At 39.2% G+C, this 20,319-nt stretch overlaps 1 protein-coding gene across 6 annotated transcripts in view; it reads left to right on the plus strand.

Moving 5' to 3' along the window:
• Positions 1 to 20,319, plus strand: part of LOC117526752 (nucleosome-remodeling factor subunit BPTF-like) — a 119,605-nt gene that overhangs the window by 35,440 nt on the left and 63,846 nt on the right. For all 6 annotated transcript variants that reach the window (XM_034188822.1, XM_034188824.1, XM_034188825.1 and 3 more), the window contains exons 8-15: positions 7,535 to 7,710; positions 9,662 to 9,841; positions 11,577 to 11,758; positions 12,012 to 12,143; positions 12,911 to 13,040; positions 13,920 to 14,055; positions 14,614 to 14,922; positions 17,145 to 19,203. In XM_034188822.1, the coding sequence (XP_034044713.1) occupies positions 7,535 to 7,710; positions 9,662 to 9,841; positions 11,577 to 11,758; positions 12,012 to 12,143; positions 12,911 to 13,040; positions 13,920 to 14,055; positions 14,614 to 14,922; positions 17,145 to 19,203 (3,304 nt within the window). The remainder of the gene's footprint in view (positions 1 to 7,534; positions 7,711 to 9,661; positions 9,842 to 11,576; positions 11,759 to 12,011; positions 12,144 to 12,910; positions 13,041 to 13,919; positions 14,056 to 14,613; positions 14,923 to 17,144; positions 19,204 to 20,319) is intronic.

Here is a 20,319-nt window from a genome sequence, read left to right on the forward strand (position 1 = left end):
CTATGCCAGTATGCTAGCCATACGAAAGAGAAAATAAGTGCGTCTTAAGTCTGGACTTGAAAGTCTCTATGGAGTCTGTTTTATTGAAGCAGGGAGATCATTCCACAGAACAGGGGCATGATAAGAGAAAGCTCGGTGACCCATAGACTTTTTATTCACCTTAGGGACACAAAGTAGCCCTGCACCCTGAGAATGCAAAGTCCGGGCTGGTAAGTAAGGTTTAATTAGGTCAGCTGGTAGGGAGGTGCCAGTCCGTGAACAATTTTATCGGCTAGTAGCAGAACCTTAAAATCTGATCTCACAGGGACAGAAAACCAGTGAAGAGATGCCAAAATGGGTGTAATGTGGTCAAACTTTCTTCTTTATGTCAAAAGTCTGGCAGCAGCATTTTGAACCAATTGGAGACCCCTAATGCTGGACTGCGGTAAACCAGAAAATAGAACATTGCAGTAGTCCAATCTAGAAGAGACAAACGCATGAATCAGGTTCTCAGCATCAGCCATACACAGGATGGGACGAATCTTAGCTATATTTCGCAGGTAGAAGAAAGCAGTCCTCGTAATATCTCTAATGTGGAGGTCAAAGGACAACATAGGTTCAAAAATTACCCCAAGGTTCCTCATTTTGTCAGTGTGATGTATGACAGATGAGCCTAGGCTAAGCGTTAGCTGGTCAAATTAATGCTGATGTCTTCCTCTTACTGTCCAATGAATACAGATGCTGTTATCATGGGTTATTGTTATTTCGATACTATATTCAGTGCACATATACAACCCCTGGCAATAATTATGGAATCACCGGCCTCGGAGGATGTTCATTCAGTTGTTTAATTTTGTAGACAAAAAGCAGATCACAGACATGACACAAAACTAAAGTAATTTCAAATGGCAACTTTCTGGCTTTAAGAAACACTATAAGAAATCAAGAAAAATAATTGTGGCAGTCAGTAACGGTTACTTTTTTAGACCAAGCAGAGGGAAAAAAATATGGACTCACTCAATTCTGAGGAATAAATTATGGAATCACCCTGTAAATTTTCATCCCCAAAACTAACACCTGCATCAAATCAGATCTGCTCGTTAGTCTGCATCTAAAAAGGAGTGATCACACCTTGGAGAGCTGTTGCACCAAGTGGACTGACATGAATCATGGCTCCAACACGAGAGATGTCAATTGGAACAAAGGAGAGGATTGTCAAACTCTTAAAAGAGGGTAAATCATCACGCAATGTTGCAAAAGATGTTGGTTGTTCACAGTCAGCTGTGTCTAAACTCTGGACCAAATACAAACATGGGAAGGTTGTTAAAGGCAAACATACTGGTAGACCAAGGAAGACATCAAAGCGTCAAGACAGAAAACTTAAAGCAATATGTCTCAAAAATCGAAAATGCACAACAAAACAAATGAGGAACGAATGGGAGGAAACTGGAGTCAACGTCTGTGACCGAACTGTAAGAAACCGCCTAAAGAAAATGGGATTTACATACAGAAAAGCTAAACGAAAGCCATCATTAACACCTTAACAGAAAAAAACAAGGTTACAGTGGGCTAAGGAAAAGCAATCGTGGACTGTGGATGACTAGATGAAAGTCATATTCAGTGATGAATCTCGAATCTGCATTGGGCAAGGTGATGATGCTGGAACTTTTGTTTGGTGCCGTTCCAATGAGATTTATAAAGATGACTGCCTGAAGAGAACATGTAAATTTCCACAGTCATTGATGATATGGTGCTGCATGTCAGGTAAAGGCACTGGGGAGATGGCTGTCATTACATCATCAATATATGCACAAGTTTACGTTGATATTTTGGACACTTTTCTTATCCCATCAATTGAAAGGATGTTTTGGGATGATTAAATCATTTTTCAAGATGATAATGCATCTTGCCATAGAGCAAAAACTGTGAAAACATTCCTTGCAAAAAGACACATAGGGTCAATGTCATGGCCTGCAAATAGTCCGGATCTTAATCCAATTGAAAATCTTTGGAAGTTGAAGAAAATGGTCCATGACAAGGCTCCAACCTGCAAAGCTGATCTGGCAACAGCAATCAGAGCAAGTTGGAGCCAGATTGATGAAGAGTACTGTTTGTCACTCATTAAGTCCATGCCTCAGAGACTGCAAGCTGTTATAAAAGCCAGAGGTGGTGCAGCAAAGTACTAGTGATGTGTTGGAGCGTTCTTTTGTTTTTCATGATTCCATAATTTTTTCCTCAGAATTGAGTGATTCCATATTTTTTTCCCTCTGCTTGGTCTAAAAAAGTAACCGTTACTGACTGCCACAATTTTTTTTCCTGATTTCTTATAGTGTTTCTTAAAGCCAGAAAGTTGCCATTTGAAATGACTTCAGTTTTGTGTCATGTCTGTGATCTGCTTTTTTTCTACAAAATTAAACAACTGAATGAACATCCTCCAAGGCCGGTGATTCCATAATTTTTGCCAGGGGTTGTATTTGCATAAGTGTGACAAAAACATTTGCAATCAGTACACCAGAAAAGTGCAGTGTTAATATATTTAATTTTCCTGTTCATGATAACAATAAAATTAGATGATAAAATTCATCTGAAAAATTCTACTTTCAATTCAGTTTACTTATATGTGTAGTGCTAAATCATCACACAAGTCATCTCAAGGTACAACAAACCCAATTTCTAGACCTTGCCAATTCCTCAAGCAATCACAGCAATAACAATGGAACATTCCCACTGTGGTTTTTATTATAGAAGAGAACCTAAAGTAGACCAGACTCAGTGGGATGACCATCTGCTGTGGCCACATTAATAAAAGAACTATCAGAACCTGCAGTGACAGAAATGTTACAGCTAAGCAACTACATATAGTCCAGTGTTCACAATGACAGACGATTGAAAGGCAGCCAAGAGTTGGCCAAGAGTCCCTGCACCTACTTACAACTTATTATAAGAAAACCTATTATTTAATTATGTTTGACATAATATAAAAATTAAAGCACAAATGCAAACTATCCAGTCAATCTTATAGGTTTAGTCTACATAATAAAGTATTGAAAGTGCTACAGGTCTGCCAGCAAACATTTGTTACATTGTTTGCAGATATCACCGACTTAAATATTCTCCACCAACATACACACAGACTGTATGCCCATTATTTCTCCAAAATTCTGACATAAAACCTGTTGTGTTTTCAGTTACTGTCCTGCCATTGTACACAATGAAGCATATTTAGTTGCTTAGCTGCAGCTTTTCTGTTATAAATTACTGCATGTTCTGTAAATCTTGTTTTTATGCCTTCGTTTTATTCCTCGAAGGCTGTAAGGGGAATTATGTTGTGGCGACTTACGTTTCTTTACAATATTTTTATTGATGTTTCAATTGCATATAGCAGACAGCCAGCAGAAGGCAGAAAAGTGCTTCAAAAAAAATTTTTTTTTTCGGCATTTTTTGTTACAAGCAGGCATCTATGCTAGATCAAGTCCTTATATAGTAAGGTTTCACATCAGGGGCAATGCCAAAAATAAAAATCATTTTTGGGCCAAAAACCCCCATTTTTGGGTCAAAATTTAAAAATGGTCCAATCCTTTTGATATGCATATCAAATTATTCGTCTTGACGAGTAGAGTTCAAAAATATATAGTTTGACCTATTTTTGACCTTGCGTTATGTCACAATGACCGAAAATGTGGAAAGGTCCACGCACTTTTCATGAAGGGTCAAATTCATAAAATCTGTTATGGTGGTCCGATTATAACAATTTTGGTGTCTAATTGTTTTCTTGCACAAGAAAACCAATAAGACAACTTACATAGACCATTATGCCAGTCTTAGCTATGAAAATACAATTATGTCAGATAAGATGGGTCTATTGATTAACTTTATCCAACTTCAAAATGGTTATGACATCAAAATTGTTCATAATTGGCCTCTTTTACATCAAGCACATTAATGAAATATAACAATTGCATAAATATGTTTTTTGTGATATAAAGAAAATCAGAATACAAAAGCAAAGAAGACAGACATTTTAGAGTACACTATGGCTAATTTATTAAAATCATTTTTTATGATTCATTGTTTTCATTACACAACATACACTTGATACCGCAAGTATCAGAACCATTCAAAATAAGTTCAATACACCCACTGACATTATTTTTTTTATTAGTACCAAACTGACAAATTTTAGTTACCTTAAAGGGGCATTCCATAAAAAATTAAACTGATTACCACCCATGTTATGGAAAAACATATATTAATATGATTTTGGTAAAACTATGATTTGATGTGATTTGACATCATTTGAAGTATTGAAGCCCAAAAATGGCCAAAAAAATGATTTTTATTTTTGGCATCACCCCTGATGTGAAACCTTACTATATAAGGACTTGATCTAGCATAGATGCCTACTTGTAACAAAAAATGCCAAAAAATAAATTTTTGGAAGCACTTTTCTGCCTTCTGCTGGCTGTCTGTAGAACGTTATGTCGAATGCACAAACATTTTCATTTTTATCCCCTTGAAACAGTCATTCATTCACACAGGTAAAGAAAGATAATAAAAACAAACAGACATCAAAAATAAAAATAAATACAAGAATAAGACAAAATGGAGCAAAAATAAAATAAACAAAAACTAAGTAAATAAAATTAAATCAAAATATAAAAGGCAAGATCATTTTATAGCCTATTGTTCACTCAGTGTTTTCAGTTTCATTTGTCAAGAATGACAAATGATTCCCAAATCCAAGCAAACTCTTCCCGTTTACCTTTAACAATGTATGTCAATCTCTCCAGTCCAAGACAAGTCATCAACTCCTTTTTCCACATTGCCATTGATGGTGGTTCTAAATTTTTCCAATATAGTGCAATTACTCTCCTTGCATGGAGAAGTCCGAACTCAGTCATCTTTGATTGCTTTTTTGTTTTGATGAAGTTCTTGGGGAATATTCCAAGTACAGAAATTGTTGATGTCAGAGGTATGTTACACTTAACATCCGTGATAAACATTTAACTACATTATCCCAAAACACCAAAATCTTAGAGCATGCCCATAGGTAATGAAACAGAGTTCCCTTTTCGGTTAGACATTTAACACAAACATCAGGAATGTTTGGGAACATATGGTGAAGTTTTGCAGGCGTTATATAAACTCTCATTAACCACTTATACCGAATCAGTTTTAATCTTGTGTTGATTTAATTCTTTTGTGATTTTAAACATGCTTTTCTCCAATCTTCTTCACTAATATCTTCTTGTAAGTCTACTTTCCAAGCGTTTAATTTATCTAATGCTGATTCTGTTGAGTGCTCCGCTAAAAGGTTATAGAATCTAGATGTGTTTTTTCCCATTCATTTTATTAATCACTGTTTCTTCAACAATCGATAGTGGGGGTGTGGTCATGAATGTCTTATGTTTTGATGCAATAAAACGTCTTAATTGCAAATATTTGATTATTATTTTTGAGGAACGCCGTACTTATGACAAAGTTGATCAAATCTGAGAAGGGTACCTTGAGAATAAAGGTCCGAGACCATCCCAATTCCTTTCTCTGCCCATAATTTGAATCCCCCATCCAATGTACCAGGTTTAAATAGTCTGTTGCCCCAGATAGGAGTAAATTGTGACAAAGTTATTGTTTCATCAACAAATTTATGTGCCGCGTACCATACTGATATTGTATTTTTAACAAAAGGATTTCTTGTCTGTTTTTTCAGCTTCTTGATATGTGAAGAATATAAATATTGCTTTATGGGCAAATCTGAACGACTTACGTTTCTTGGTTTTTCCATCTGTCCATTCATTACAAAAAGAGCGATGGATGTTCCAACCCCCATAGTACTGCAAAATCAACTCCCCTCACATTTTTAGGAGGGATATTTTTTTTTTTTTTTGCCACAAGTCCTTGTTGTAGGTTGGCAATATGCATATTATCATATCGTTTGAGTTGGGCCCATTTTACCGGAGTTATGGCCCTTGATTAACAAATATACACTCCGTCAGTTTCATGAGTGGGTGCCTACATTCTGAAATCAACTCTTCTCACACTTTTAGGAGGAATTTCTTGAAACGTGGTACAAGTCCTTGTTATAGGTTGGTAATATGCATATTATCATATTGTTCAACATAAGGCGCATTGTAGAAAGTTCCTTTTCATTTATATTTTTCAGTGCAGAGTCTGAATTAACATGTTAACTTTGAAAAGTAATATATTTATTATTCTATTCTATGATTCATTAGCAAGAAATGTTTCTCTTGATTTATGAAAGAAATTCTTCACTAAAATTAGCTCATTTTACAGTTTTTGATAGAAGTGAAAATAGCCGATGTGTGTTGACAAAACAAATGTTATCAGATACCTTAAAATGTTATCAGAATGTACCAAGCATTTGTACCAAAGCAGCATTAGCCACCGGGGGATATTGTGCTCTCAGAGTACTCTTGTGTCTTCATAGAATGTCCATAGCTGATGGCCACACCACTGAGTCTGGTTGGCTTGAGGGTTTTTTTTTTTCCCTGCTAAACAACAAATAGCAAACAACCAAAAACAAAAAAAGGATTATGGCATTTTTCCTTGTTGCTGTCACCAGTGTGCTTGCATTCAGTGGGATCGGAGTTGTGCTGTGTGTGTCAACCTGGAATTGATTCCCAGTCATACTAAAGGGTCTGTGTCCATCAACAAGATGTTTCATCTGCATTGTCCCAGTCCATCCATCTGTAAATGCGTCCCGGCCTTTGCTGGGGAATTAACCTGCAATGGAGTGACATCCCATCCAGGGGGAGTCATACAATCTTGTCCGCTTCACGTTACAGTACCTGTATAGCGCTTTCAGAAAACATGTGATTTGGTCTTATATACATAAATAAACTGAAATGGTGTGTAGGCTCAGTCCACACCCATTTCTATATCAGCTGTAACATTAATTTGTCACAAACATGAATATATATATATATATATATACACATACATATACACACACACACATATATATATATATATATTATATATGTGTGTGTATATGTATTGGTGTAGACTCACAAAAGAAAGCACATGAAATCTTTGGGGAAATGTATCCTACTTTTGTACAGATTTGACGGTTCAGTTAGAGTCCTGTTCACATGAGCCACTAGGGTGTGACAGAGACATTTGGTCTGTATCTTTACAGTTTATGGGCCCTGAAGAAGGATAGTTCCACTGTGGTAACAGCTAGTGAAGGTTCTGTAAAATGAAATATAATAACGTTTAGAAACTTTCTCGTGATCAGCACTATGTTTAATCTAGTAGGGGGTCCAGTAATGAAGTGGACCTTATTGGTAAATCGTCATACAGTGATGCTGTGTCATAGAACATGAAATGTAGTTGCAGTATGTTTCGCATGGTAGATGTGTGTCTTGTCTCTGGCTGTCACAGTGCAAACATTCTGACATATTTCTGAAACAATATTAAAAAAAAAAAAATCCTCAAGCACAGTGAATGGCTTTAGGCCAAATGGAGATCACGACTAATGTATGTGTGCTTTGGCTTTTTCTGCATTTGGCTGAACCTGATTGTTCATTTTCAGGAGACAGTAAAGACTCAAACAACAGTGAAACAGCAGGTCCTGGCAATAAGAAGTCTTCTGCGACTCGCATGGTGACCCGGCTAAGGAACCCAGACAGCAAGCTGAGTCAACTAAAGAGCCAGCAAGTGGCTGCCGCTGTTCATGAAGCCAATAAGGGCTTCAAGGAGGGCAGAGAGGTAAGAAGTGAAATTATGTACAGGTATCAGATCTAGCACTGGAGTTAGAACTGTGAAACCTCAGACTAGCCAACATCATCCCTGATTTGCTAGCCAGAGCAACCATGTTGAAGAAAGGGATTAAAAGAGAAATGCTTATGTAGATACAGTAGTGTTCAGAATAATAGTAGTGCTATGTGACTAAAAAGATTAATCCAGGTTTTGAGTATATTTCTTATTGTTACATGGGAAACAAGGTACCAGTAGATTCAGTAGATTCTCACAACTCCAACAAGACCAAGCATTCATGATATGCACACTCTTAAGGCTATGAAATTGGGCTATTAGTAAAAAAAAAAGTAGAAAAGGGGGTGTTCATAATAATAGTAGCATCTGCTGTTGACGCTACAAACTCAAAACTATTATGTTCAAACTGCTTTTTTAGCAATCCTGTGAATCACTAAACTAGTATTTAGTTGTATAACCACAGTTTTTCATGAATTCTTCACATCTGCGAGGCATCAATTTTGTTGGTTTGGAACCAAGATTTTGCTGGTTTACTAGTGTGCTTGGGGTCATTGTCTTGTTGAAACACCCATTTCAAGGGCATGTCCTCTTCAGCATAAGGCAACATGACCTCTTCAAGTATTTTGACATATCCAAACTGAACCATGATACCTGGTATGCGATATATAGGCCCAACACCATAGTAGGAGAAACATGCCCATATCATGATGCTTGCACCACCATGCTTCACTGTCTTCACTGTGAACTGTGGCTTGAATTCAGAGTTTGGGGGTTGTCTCACAAACTGTCTGCGGCCCTTGGACCCAAAAAGAACAATTTTACTCTCATCAGTCCACAGAATATTCCTCCATTTCTCTTTAGGCCAGTTGATGTGTTCTTTGGCAAATTGTAACCTCTTCTGCACGTCTTTTATTTAACAGAGGGACTTTGCGGGGAATTCTTGCACATAAATTAGCTTCACACAGGCGTCTTCGAACTGTCACAGCACTTACAGGTAACTCCAGACTGTCTTTGATCATCCTGGAGCTGATCAATGGTTGTTTTCCATTTTCTTCCACGCATCTCTGGTTTTTTGGTCCATTTTAAAGCATTGGAGATCATTGTAGATGAACAGCCTATAATTTTTTGCACTTGCGTATAAGTTTTCCCCTCTCCAATCAACTTTTTAATCAAACTACGCTGTTCTTCTGAACAATGTCTTGAACGTCCCATTTTCCTCAGGCTTTCAAAGAGAAAAGCATGTTCAACAGGTGCTGGCTTCATCCTTAAATAGAGGGCACCTGATTCACACCTGTTTGTTCCACAAAATTGATGAACTCACTGACTGAATGCCACACTACTATTATTGTGAACACCCCCTTTTCTACTTTCTTTTTACTAATAGCCCAATTTCATAGCCTTAAGAGTGTGCATATCATGAATGCTTGGTCTTGTTGGATTTGTGAGAATCTACTGAATCTACTGGTACCTTGTTTCCCATGTAACAATAAGAAATATACTCAAAACCTTGATTAATCTTTTTAGTCACATAGCAGTACTATTAATCTGAACACTACTGTATGGGCCCCACATATACTACAATCTGGATTTCCATATTTAAGTATAATCTGTCATTGGAACTTTTGGTCCTCCATTCAGTTAGTCATTCATTTTCCTATATCCGCTTACTTCAATCAAGGCTCGGGGTTGGAGCCTGTCCCCACAGTCATAGGGCGAGAGGCAGGGAACACCCTGGACAGGATGCCAGTTTATCGCAGGGCTGACCTATAAACACATAAACATTCATTCATATTCCAAGTTTACTGTCGGAATTAAAACATTTATGTTAAGTAGAAAAAAGTTAAACATGAATTCTGGCTGGATTATAAAGGGTCAATATAACTCTGTGAATTATGGTTCTGCCGTACTGTCATGTAATTTCGCTTACTTTTGTCTTTCTCTGCAGGTATTGGTAGTAAACGCACAAGGTGACATCACACGAGTCAGCACCCGCAGCAGCAAAGAGGTTGTTATGAAGGGAACACTCAGCCACTTCTTTAAATTGGGCCAGGAGGGGAAGTACCGTGTCTACCATAACCAGTACAGTTCCAATGCCCTCTCACTCAACAAACACCAACACAGAGAGGCAAGTAGCCCCACGAGCTCTCTGAATGGCTATGTATACAGAAAACACTGAAATGTACTGTATTTTCCACACTATAACTCATGCGAGAGTATTTGATGCATTTGTGCAAAAATGCGTTATGAAGAGGAAAAAAAAATGTCACACCAGACTAAGTCAGTTATTTTTTAAATATAGTGCTGTTGTTTTATGCACCAAGGAGCAAAATGAATTTAATCAGTGAATTATTTATTTATAATGCAAATACTGTGTTTTTGACAAGAAGCTAATGGGCTAATTATTGTACCAGGCACAAAGAACCCAAGAGCAAACCGCTTCTTGTGGCCATTGAATAGACATAGAGTGACTCTGTTCAGAGCTAAGCATATATATTCCTTACTAAATGTAATTGAACCTTTTGAGGGCCCCATCACATGTAGTATGAATGAGCACGAGCCAAGCCAAATCAGGGGAATGTCAAAAAACAATTCATGCCAATCTGGGAGGGAATAAGAATTGCAGAAGACAGCTGTCCGAGTACCCAGACTGGGCTCAGATCCACCCCAACTGATTCGTGCACATGCGGTGCGCACGAGCCTATGACCGCAGTACAAATGTAGGTGGAACACATTAGGATTACCCAGACAGCTTTCAAAATGCAGTGAGAATATGATGAATGCACTTAAATTGTTGTACAAGTGAGGTCCAATTGCGGGTGGAAGAAATATATTCCAGCAGCACTCGAGGTGTGCTCATGGGTGGTGCATTCAGGCACAGTTGGGACATTCAGCCAGAATCTGAAATGGTGGATCATTTTGAACTGCCCCTCGGACGCAATCAGAATGCTTCGAATACCATTTTCATGCCGTATCAGTATTTAGATTGCAGTCAGACTGCACCTCAACTGGTTTGCACATGTGAAAAAAACATTCGGGGCGGCCACAGAAATCTGCCCGACTGTTTAGACTGCTCTCAGAATGCTGTCCGGCATCCTCGAATGCACTTCGACACTTCCGTAATGTTGGCCGAACTTTCATTCCGACGGCATTCAGCCTCATTCGGCCTCTAGTGTGACGGGGGTTTAAAACCTTGCACATTAGGTATTTATAATGCAAACACAGAGTTAATAAGTAGAAGCTAACGGGCTATTAATGGTATTGTACCAGACACAAAGAACTTGGAGTAAACTGTTGTTTGTGGCAACAGAGCTAAAGCTCTGTTCGGACATTGATCTCAATAAATCTAATTAAATGTTTTAAAACTCCTATAGTTTTTTTAAAACATAAGCTGGCCTTACCTTAGTCAATCTGTCCTGCTCATTGCTGTTCTGGCTGTCTTACATAGTCCAAATAAGTGGAGTGCTGAGTGGTACAAAGGTACTATTATTCCCTCTCTTTATTCTTGAGCTCAGTCTTTTAGCTTGAGAGAGTTTTACTCATTCTCTGCGACCCAGTATATTGTTCCCAGTCAGATCCTCTGCTTCTTGTTTTGCAGCATTTGGCATCCATCTTAATGGTGCATTACTGCTGCTTTCTGTTCAGGAGTGTCAATTTCAGATCAGCATAAGGAGTAGCTTGTCACTGTGTCCTCTGTGCGTAGATCTCTTTTTTCTATGTCACTTTGAAATATAACTCACAGGACCACCAAAACAAGCAAAAAAAAAAAAAAAAAAAAGACTTGTCCTACAAACACAGTAGTCCATTTGCTGATCCTGACATTAAACTCCTGATTTAAAAAAATTTCTAACATTTTTTTCCAGGACCATGATAAGAGGCGGCATTTATCTCACAAGTTCTGCATGACCCCAGCTGGAGAGTTCAAGTGGAATGGATCTATTTATGGTTCTAAACTCCTGACCATCTCCACACTGCGGCTTACCATCATCCAACTGGAGAACAATATTCCAACACCGTTCATGCACCCTAACTGGTCCTCACATAGGTAAAGAACTGATTGAGGTGACTGATATGTGATTGTTTTACAGTTTTAATGTTTGTGTATTTTTGTGTCTGTCTAATAAATTGTTTTTAGAAATGTTACCTAGTCCATATTTAAAAAAAAAAATGTAAATGAGGGAATATTTCAAAGAAAAATGTCTTTATTATATAATGACATGTCCCACCTGGACTCTCTCTCTCAAAAAAAAGGCCATGTTTGCATCTTCTTTGGGGTGTAATGTCTGTTTGTTTTTTAGGAACAATTGGATCAAGGCAGTTCATATATGCAATATGGCAAGGGAGTTTGCACTGGCTGTGGCCATCCTAGAGTGTGCCATCAAACCTGTAGCTTTCCTGCCTGTTTGGAAGGACTCACTTGGTCACACGAGGTACACACATGATATACCCACTCTGAATGCAGTGTTCATTTTTGTGCTGAATGCTGACAGTTTAATCAATTGTCTCACACAACAACAATTTAATGATTTCATCTTACTGCACATTTGGTTTACATGTTTATGGGTTACTTCTTTTTTTTTGAAGTACTCTATACATGTCACGGGGGATGTGTGGTTAGGCAGGCAGAGGCAGTCATAACCCTAACAGATCAAAAGGCCCACCCTAGCTCGGAGGCATAATATTTAGACTGTAAATCTGTTACCATTGCCACCCACCTCTGCCTCTGCTCCTACTTCACCTCCATGAAGCCCCTTTAAAGAAGCAGCTGTCCAAAATTTTCTCAGGTCAGAGGACTAGTGTATGTGTGTGCCTGAGTGTGGACATCAAAGCTTATTTTGGTAACTTGTGGGAAAGTGAGTATGTTGAATTCATTTGAACAGTTTCCAAACTGCTGTCTTTAATTAGGGTTTTGTTTTGTTTTTTAGTCTAAAGTATTTCTGATTATTTACTTTTTTAAGGTGGATGGAATTGGATTATGATTCTAATACAAAAACTTTCCCAGGTCACATACAGTACATTAACAAATATTTAAAATGTGTTTAAAACTTGGATATTCAGGGGTGTATTTGCACATTTTTAAAGTGTTAAAATATGTGAATGGTTGTTGTGCAGTGACACCTTCAGTGTAGCTTACAAATGTCAGCTTTTTGTGTATACAGCACTAATAGCACAGTGTTTTTAACAAAAATGTTTTCAGGCTAAACCGCATGACATCCATGGAGCGTGAGGAAAAAGAGAAGGTGAAAAAGAGGGAAAAGAAGTTGGAGGATGAGGAGACGATGCAACAGGCCACCTGGGTCAAATACACATTTCCGATTAAACACCAGGTATGATGCACTTTAAAAAATGTTGCCATTTTAATTGTTAATGGAATAGCTTTGAAATTTGGGCAAATGAGTTTGTTCAACTGAGATGCCTTCAGTGAATTATTGTGGATGTTTATTTCCTGATGGGAATAATTACAGGTCTTGGATAGTGGATTCCCATTTGGCTGGGTGGGGTAGGGAGTTGTCTCTGTCTGTGCTTATGGTCATCTGAGATTACAATTTATTTAAGGAAGGAGGTAGAAAATGAGGCTTTCCTGCAGTCTCAGGTCGTCCTGGGGTTCTGGGCTCTTTCAGATTGATGGGGCATTGTACCTCGGGTGTCTGCTTGACTGCATGGCCATTGTATGCCTTGAGGGCAATCCTGTCTTATCTTTCACTGAAGAAACTGTGTTGCGATCTGCACCTGACCTTGTTAGCAATGATTTTTTTCCAATATTCCTATTATTTCATTAGGATTTATGACACTAATTGCACTTGTGTCTTACTAGTATGATTTATAAGATTTGTAAGAAGGGCTTACAAATTTGAAAGGCAAGTTTGTGACCAGAGGATCTTCTGTTTGATTCCCATCAGAGACATTAAAGTGTGTGTGTGTGTGTGTGTGTGTGTGTGTGTGTGTGTGTGTGTGTGTGTGTGTGTGTGTGTGTGTGTGTGTGTGTGTGTGTGTGTGTGTCTTGTTGATCATCAAAGACCCTTTCATGCAGCAAATGTTATTACTCATCAGTATGTGAACTTGTGATCTCATACTTGCGGTAACCCATTTTTCGCCAGTGTTTCCCCATTCCATGCTTTTTATTTAACCCAGCTAGACTTTTCATCATTTATTTTGTCTTCTCCCCCGTTTCCGCTTTTCTCTTATCTCTTTTGTCTGATGTGTAGGTGTGGAAACAGAAAGGAGAGGAGTATCGTGTTACAGGCTATGGGGGCTGGAGTTGGATCAGCAAAACTTATGTGCAGCGGTTTGTCCCCAGGCTTCCCGGCAACACCAATGCCAATTACCACAAAGAGTTGGAAGGTCTGACATGGGAAGGTTTCAGGCCTAAACTGTCGTTTTCACTAAATCAGAGGCTCTTTGGTGCGAGTAGTGAATTAGTTTCTCATTTGGTCATCTCAGCAAGGATTTTTTTTTGGCTTTCAGTGAACTGAATCTCTTTTTCAATGTACTGTGAATCTTATCAAGTTAAAATGTAGGAAAATTTTGTGCAACTCAGTCCAAAAAAATGAACCATAATTTTTATTTGACATTGATGTAATGAATGTCAAGCTTAACAGGCCCTGTAATGTTTTTTTTTTCCATCTATTTACTGTCACATGGATTTTTCAAATTTTCCCTAAACCAACAGGCTTATTGCAGTATTAAAAACTTGTCACAGATTTGAATATGTGTCATATAAGTTTTTCATTGTATATACTTTATGGAGAAGAAGGTGATGACTTCAAGCTGATCTTTTTTCTTTTTGTAAATAGCCAAATGATTGAATGACTGGTACTCTATAAATGACTAATAATGATTTCCTAGAAACATATTGCAAGTGACTACAATAAATCTTCTCTCACATCCTGTTTTCCAAAGATGTTAAACTTGGGAAGAAATGCACCCTGCTGGACTTGAGTCGGCGACCGAGCATCACAATGCCACTGGCTGAGGAAGCTGCTGCCTTTAAGAGTGAAGAAAAACATCAAGACTTATCTACCAACAGCCAGGCGGCTACAGACCATGAGCTGTCTGTTGACAACTTGGAGTCTGATGTGGGGAAGAAGGTGAAAAACAAAGAAGAAATGGATGAGAACACCAAAATTCAGGAGTGTTTAACAGATGAATCTGCCACAAAGATGGAGGTTGACCCCCCACAAGAAGATGAAGAGCCAAGTGTGACAGACTGTGAGTTGGTGTTTATTATCACTGACCTTAGGTGCAGAATAAATGAGGTTTCATTTCAGATTTGCCAATCAAAAGATGATTTTGAACTACATTAGCTTGAATATTGTGTGTGTGTGTGTGTGTGTGTGTGTGTGTGTGTGTGTGTGTGTGTGTGTGTGTGTGTGTGTGTGTGTGTGTGTGTGTGTGTGTGTGTGTGTGTGTGTGTGTGTGTGTGTGTGTGTGTGTGTGTGTGTGTGTGTGTGTGGGAGGGGGGGATTTTCATGGATATTCTTTAAAAAATGCAGATTGAATGAGAATCAAACTGATAGATGTTATTTTTGTGCAAATATTTGCTCATTTTGAAATGGATGCCTGCAACACATTGCAAAAAAGTTGGGACGGGGCAGCAAAAGACTGGGAAAGTTGATGAATGCTCAAAGCACACCTAATTGGAAACAGGTGAGTGTCCATGATTGGGTATAAAAGGAGCATACCCAAAAGGCTCAGCTGTTCACAAGCAAAGATGGGGCGAGGATCACACTTTGTGAACAACTACGTGGAAAAAAATAGTTCAACAGTTTAAGAACAATGTTTCTCAACATTCAATTGAAAGGAATTTAGGGATTCCATCATCTACAGTCCATAATATAATCAGAAGATTCAGAGAATCTGGAGAACTTTCTACACATAACCAGCAAGGCCGAAAACCAGCATTGAATGCCCGTGACCTTCGATCCCTCAGGCACTGCATTAAAAACTGACATCATTGTGTAAAGGATCTTATCACATGGGCTCAGGAACACTTCAGGGGGTGGTGGCCAAGTGGTTAATGCGCTTGGTTTCAGTTCAGAAGGTTTCGGGTTCAAATCCCACCCCTGCCACATTTCTCCATGTAATGTGGAGTTGCGTCAGGAAGGGCATCCGGCGTAAAACTTGTGCCAATTCAAACATGCAGATCCACCTTGGATTTGCTGTGGCGACCCCAAGTGCAAACAAGGGAGCAGCCGAAGGGACTTACTTACTCAGGAACACTTCAGAAAACCATTGTTAGTTAACACAGTTCGTCACGACATCTACAAGTGCAAGTTAAAACTCTACCATGCAAAGCAAAAGCCATACATCAACAACATCCAGAAACACCGCCGCCTTTTCTGGGCCCGAGCTCAGTTGAAATGGACAGACGCAAAGTGGAAAAGTGTGCTGTGGTCTGATGAGTCCACATTTCAGATTGTTTTTAGAAATCATGGACGTTGTGCCCTCTGGACAAAAGAGGGAAAAGACCATCCAGATTGTTACCAGTGCAAAGTTCAAAAGCCAGCATCTGTGATGGTATGGAGGTGAGTTAGTGGCCATGGCATGGGCATCCTACACATCTGTGATGGCACCATCAATGCTGAAAGGTACATTCAGGTTTTGGAGCAACACGTGCTGCCATCCAAGCAACATCTTTTTCAGGGATGTCCCTGCTTATTTCAGAAAGACAATGCCAAGCCACATTTTGCATGTTACAACAGCGTGGCTTCATAGTAAAAGAGTGCGGGTACTAGACTAGGCTGCCTGCAGTCCAGACCTGTCGCCCATTGAAAATGTGTGGCGCATTATGAAGTGCAAAATACGACAACAGAGACCCCTGTTTGATGTACAGCTGAAGTCGTACATCAGAAAAAAATGGGAAAGAATTCCACCTACAAAGCTTCAACAATTAGTGTCCTCAGTTCCCAAATGGTTATTAAGTGTTGTTAGAAGGAAAGGTGACGTAACACAGTGGTAAACATACCACTATCCCAGCTTTTTTGAAACATGTTGCAGGCATTCATTTCAAAATGGGCACATATTTGTACAAAAACAATAAAGTTTACCAATTTGAACATTAAATATTTTGTCTTTGTGGTGTATTCAATTGAATATAGGTTGAAGAGGACTTGCAAATCATTGTATTCTATTTTAAATGTACATTTTACACAATATCCCAACTTCATTGGAATTGGGGTTGTACAATGAGACTCCATCCGCTGTACTCACCCTCTCACAGAAAAGGAATTTTCTGCCATTTCTTTCAAGCTTAGGGTTCATCTCCTGATGGCTCAGTGTCCACATTCTATGTTTGCTGTCTACCCCCCTGAAATCCCCACTGCACCCAAAGGTTCCATGAGCACTAAGTACATGTACCCACAATTATCACACAGAGTGGGAATGTTGATAAACGGGAATTTGTTTATGTCTAAAATGCATCATCCTTCCAGGGTCTGTCACGTGGGAGGATAAAGATTCCTTGAAGGAAGAGCCTTCTGAGGACCCTCAGCGGCCCTTTAACTACGATGTCGTGGATGTCAGCAAGGGATTCCTCACCCGTGTTGCCTACAAGAAAAAGGTTAAATCCTCGAAACTGGACAGCCTGCTGGAGCGCAGAATGAAACAATATATTATGGAGCAAAGGCAGCCGGTATCCACCAACCAGTCCTCAACAACTTCACCAGCTTCAACTGCCCATCCCAGCAACACAATCAGACCAAATTCACCACTCAAGCCCCAAGCTGTAGCACAGACACAGCTCACCCTGAGTGAAGCTGTAAAGGTAGAGGAAAATTCTTGTATGGTGCAGGAACTTGGGCCAGGAGCTGTCGAAGAGGACACTCAAGCTGAACTCTCCAAAACGACAGATGCCACTCCTCTTCCATCTCCTGTTCTATACTCCACACCAAAAGACATGTGCAGTACAGATGGAGATTCAGGTTCAATGCAAAACCAATCCACATCCACAGCCCAGGTATTGGAGGTAGATGTACCAGAAAGGACTACAGGCTGCACAGGAGTTCATTCAGGGAGTTCAGATGAAGAGATTGTCAAGCCTCCTGTTGTACAGGAATCAGCAACACAGAGACTTCGTAACTCTTTAGCACAACAAACAAATTTACCATTGGACATTGCCAAGGCTGCACTTAGTGAGAATGCACGGTCTGAATTGGCAGTTTTGAATGTGGACTCTGTAAGGACACCTAAAAGCACATTTGACCAAAAATGTGGTAAAAACACATTTCTTTCGAAACCTTCTCAGCAAAGCTCAGCAAGCTTAATGCATTTTGGCAGAGAGGAAAACGGGATGGAACTGGAGGACAGTCAAGAAAATATGCAAAACATTGGACAAGGTAGAACTGACAGCATTAGAACAACAAAGTCAGTTCATTCTGCCCCTCAGGTAAATGGTAACAATGTCTTAAATAGCGATAGCTTGTTAAGCAACTTTGTAAAGACACAAAATAATGGTGAGTTTATTGACAGCCCTAAGCCTGAGGTGAACAACATTGGTAAAATTGACAAATTTGGCCACATTGTTTCTGAGGAGGACATCACTCATCAAAAAACTTTAATAAATGGTGATTTGGCTCCTGTAAATAACTCTGTGCCTGGAGGTAAGGAACCAAGCTTAGCTCTTAAGGTAGCTGTGGAGAATAGCTTAACAATATTGGACCAGAATTACCTGCCCCCGCCGAAGATAACAAGACTGGAGAACAATATAGAAGCACTTGATGATGATAGTAAGATTACTCAACAGCACAATAACTCACTGTCACTTCAGTCTGCGGAGAATAGGCCCACTCCTGTGGTGAAGATTATCAGAATGGCACCCTCACCTGTACCTTCAGTGGAGGAATCCAGTTTGAGCGACGACTTTGGAGAGGAGAACAGCAACACTCAAGTGACAGAACCACTTAAAACCACCATTACACAAGTAATGACAACTGTCACCACCACCACAACAGTTTCCACAGAGATGACGATGGCAAAAGTACAGTTGAAATCATTTGGAAAAATGATAATTCCTCAGTTGTCAACAACGGAAGGTGCCATGTCAACACTTGGGACCATGACCAAAGCAAGTGTGACCAAAATCTGTTCGTCCACACAGGATAGTCAGTCAGAAGATAGCCAGAGTGAAATACTGACACGAGAACATAAGACAGCACTTCTCATCAGTAAATCAACCACTGATACTGGTGGCAAAACCTCAGTATCATCTGTTGCGTTGAGCCATGAGGACTCTTTAACAACGAAGGGCCGAGTCCACCTTCTGAAATTCTGTCGCACTAAGAAGATACGCTCAGATACTGCCCTTCCATCTTACTGCAAGTTTGTCACCAAGAGCAACCGAAAGAGCATTTTTGTACTGCCGCATGAGGATGTAAAGGTGTTGGCAAGGCGAGGTGGATTCCGTGAGGTTTCTGTATTTAGCTACAATGCAAAACCAGCCCTGGATATTTGGCCATATCCTTCACCCAGGCCGACATTTGGCATCACCTGGAGGTAGGTTCTTTTTGCTTTATGGCTTGCCTTTTTGTTGTTTTTTTTTCTTACACAGTTAAGCTTCTCAAATGTCCACAATATTCACTGCATTCTTCAAAAGCAAATATTCATGTACTGGTAATTTAGGTGCATGGTTGCCCTTCCATGCCAGAAGGTGGTGTTGTGGCATTGCAGTGGTGGGTGGTAGTGTGAATTTATCTTGGTTAAATTCAAAATAAAGAAGCTTTAGCTCCTAACAGGGAGCTCCCATTTTCTTACTGCATAGTTCCATCAGTTAATGGATGCACAAGGATTTAGCACTTTTCTGCAATCTTTTTGAGCAGTAAAAGAGACTCATGAATAACTTAAGTTTTAAGACACGAGCCGAGAGACACAACACTTGGAATGCATCAGCAAGTGTTGATTAAATGCAGAAGGGCCAATGTTGGGATGGCAATGATTCTGAAATTTTTAAGTTCTGACTGGAGTCTTACACTGCAGCAATCAAAGCACTCTGGGTGGTTTAGTGTTTTAAACTCTACATCTTGTGTACTGTCATGTACTGCCAGCTAAACTCATTTGTGGGAATTCTCATATTTTCTCCATCGTCAAGGTCCTAAAACTGTGTGCACTTATGCTCGTAATGATTGTTGTACACTGTGTTCTGTGAAAAATCCACTCAGTGATTGCTGTGGTCAGAATCTTTCCATATGACAATGTCACGAATGAAGGACTGGTGGCAAAAATTCTGTAGCAGTGTTTCACTCATGTGCCTCACGATTTGGTTTTTCAGTGAGTGTCATTGGGGCAGAAAAAATTCTCAGGGGAACACTGCTGTGTTGTTCGTAATGGGTATTATGCATGTTGTTTTAGTTTTCTGAGGTAAATCAGCTACTAATGGATGGCGCTAAACCTCTAAGACAAATATAGGAAGGAAAATCTTAATACATTAAAACCAAATCGCATTTTTAGCGCCATATTATGAGTTTAGTATGTGATAGACTTCATTTGTATTTACTGATTAAAAAAAATAAATCATGAGAAACACCAGAGTGGCAAAGCTCCAGATTTTGTTTTAATTAAAAATATATCAGTACTAACATTAATGTTTATTATCGTTTGTAATAAATATCCACC

Source organism: Thalassophryne amazonica, chromosome 15, assembly GCF_902500255.1.
Source record: "Thalassophryne amazonica chromosome 15, fThaAma1.1, whole genome shotgun sequence".
NCBI lineage: Eukaryota > Metazoa > Chordata > Actinopteri > Batrachoidiformes > Batrachoididae > Thalassophryne > Thalassophryne amazonica.